At 39.6% G+C, this 2,546-nt stretch overlaps 1 protein-coding gene across 1 annotated transcript; it reads left to right on the forward strand.

The window, feature by feature from the left end:
* The first annotated feature begins 1,749 nt into the window (after positions 1-1,749).
* Positions 1,750-2,223, forward strand: LOC121243158 (protein FAR1-RELATED SEQUENCE 5-like). The gene has a single exon (XM_041141263.1). It carries the CDS (start codon positions 1,750-1,752, stop codon positions 2,221-2,223), a length of 474 nt encoding a protein of 157 aa, XP_040997197.1.
* Positions 2,224-2,546: the final 323 nt, after the last annotated feature.

Genomic DNA, 2,546 nt, shown 5'->3' on the forward strand with positions numbered 1-2,546 from the left:
ATGCACGGTTACTATGGACCCCCATCCGCGATATGTTATTTTATTTAATATATCAATAACATTAGATTCGAGATTAGTTGATATTTATTTTCTCAACACATCAATAATTTATCCAATAACATTTCAGGACATACCATCAACTTCTCCAAACATCCCAATGCACCGTTACTATGGACCAGTGCCTGTGTAGTCACCAGGTTTTCTCTCATTCCCGCTGTCAACCAATATCCAAGCAATGTACAGGTGGTGATGTCATATTTTCCGTTTAATTTTAATAAGTTGGTTTGCTTGAAGAGTTTAATTGCGATTTTTTGTTTTGTTTTGCCAGAATGCTAGTTACCTATTTCAATATGGCATGGAAGGCCAGTTATCTCTCGGCAATACCTTCGTTACAAGCAGATTTATTGGTATGGAGGATAATAGACCCTCAGTTGGAGAAACTGAATCGGCAGCTACATCTTCCAGAGTTGAAGAAATTCATCCTGATAGACCAGATGCAGAAGAAATCGAGTATGGTAGTGCCATAACATCTGAGAAAGTGCAAATGGATGGTGATGAGCCAATTTCGGGGATGGAGTTTAATTCCTTAGAAGATTTAATGAGTTATTATAAGGAATATAGCAAGAAATGCGGGTTTAAGGTGATGACAAAAAGGAGTGAGAGGAGAGAGGATGAGATGTTAGATATGTCACTCTTACCTGTGCCCGTGGAGGAAAGGCCTGGAATAGAACTATAAATGTCGCCAACCCACATCCAACAGGAAAGACGTAATGTAAGGCAAAAATTAATGCTTTAAAAGTTGCTGATGGAAAGTTTAGACTAACTACAGTTCACAATATCCACAACCATGACCCCAGTCCAAAGAAATCTCGTTTCTTTCGATGTAATAGAGAAGTGAGTGAATCTGTTAAAAGGGTCCCAGATACAAATGATTTGGCCGGCATCCGAATGAATAAGAGTTTCGGGTCTCTTGTTGTTGGCACGGGTGGTTTTGAGAATCTCTCATTTTTTGAAAAGGATTGCCGTAACTACATCGACAAGGCACAACATCTACGATTGGGCGCAGGTGGTGCTGGAGCGCTTCGAGACTACCTTTTACGGATGCAGTACAAAAATCCGGGGTTCCTTGCACTAATGGATTTGGATGATGACGGGAGGTTAAAAAATATTTTTTGGGCAGACCCCCGTAGTAGAGCAGCCTACCAATATTTCGGGGATGTCGTAACCTTCGACACCACATACTTGATGAACCGATATGGGATGCCCTTTGCGTCATTTGTTGGTATAAACTACTATGGGCAATCAATTTTGTTAGGAGCTGGCTTGATTTTCTCTGAGGATACTGAGACCTTCGTGTGGTTATTCCAAATTTGGTTGTAGTGTATGGTTGGTATAGCACCGAAGGCTATTATCACTGACCAAGACAGAGCCATGAAAAATGTAATTGCAATTGTTTTCCCAGAAAGCTGATACAGATTTTACATGTGGCATATCTTTAAGAAAGTCTTTGAAAAGCTTGGCTATTATGGTTCTTACAAAACTGGAATAAAAACTGCACTGATGAAATGTAAGTATGACACACAAACACCGAAAGAGTTTGAAAAATGTTGGGATGAGTTGATTAGCACATATAGCTTGCATGAGAATGTCTGGTTGTAGAGTTTATGCACTGAGCGTGAGCATTGGGTACCGGCTTTCTTGAAAAATGTTTTTTGGGCTGGAATGAGTACAACGTAGCGGAGCGAGAGCATGAATGCCTTCTTTGATGGTTATGTTCATGCTAAGACAAACTTGAAAGAGTTTGTCGATCAATATGATAATGCCTTGAAAAAGAAGATTGAGAACGAAAATTGCGCGGACTTCCAATCATTTAATGTCACAATTCTCTGCATCTCTAGATCTCCAATTGAAAAGAGATATCAAGATTTGTACACAAATCCTAAATTCAGGGAAGTTCAACACCAACTTACTGACATTATCGACTTAGACCCAGTTTTACTTAAGGCGGATGCTACAGTCATGATCTATCTGGTAAAGGATGAAGTTCATGTCGAAGATTTCACTAAGCTAGTTACATATTCAGTGGATTTTAGTGAGGACGATGCAGTCGCCAAGTGTTCTTGTGGTTTATTTGAAATGAGGGGGATAATGTGCCGGCACATCTTCGCCGTCTTCAAATGTAATGGGATTAAGACAATACCAGATAGGTACACTTTGGATTGATGGAGGAAGGATATTAAAAGAAGATACACATTAATCCACAGCAGCTATGACGCAGGGGATCAATGAGAAGATGCTAATAGATATTCAAGTCTGTTGAATATCTGTTATAAGATGATTACTTGTGCGACGAGTTCGGAAAAGCATACTGAGGATGCAACGACTAAGTTAAATGCAATGATTGAGTTATATGAAGTGAACCAAGAACCTCCATCGATGACTGAAAAGTGTTTAAATGTTGATGGCGTGACAGAGGACACAACTACAATTGATGGAGAGAGACCTGCGGAAAGTTAAGGAATAGACAAAGAAAGCGTAGGGAAAAA

This window comes from Juglans microcarpa x Juglans regia, chromosome 1D (assembly GCF_004785595.1).
Source record: "Juglans microcarpa x Juglans regia isolate MS1-56 chromosome 1D, Jm3101_v1.0, whole genome shotgun sequence".
Lineage (NCBI taxonomy): Eukaryota > Viridiplantae > Streptophyta > Magnoliopsida > Fagales > Juglandaceae > Juglans > Juglans microcarpa x Juglans regia.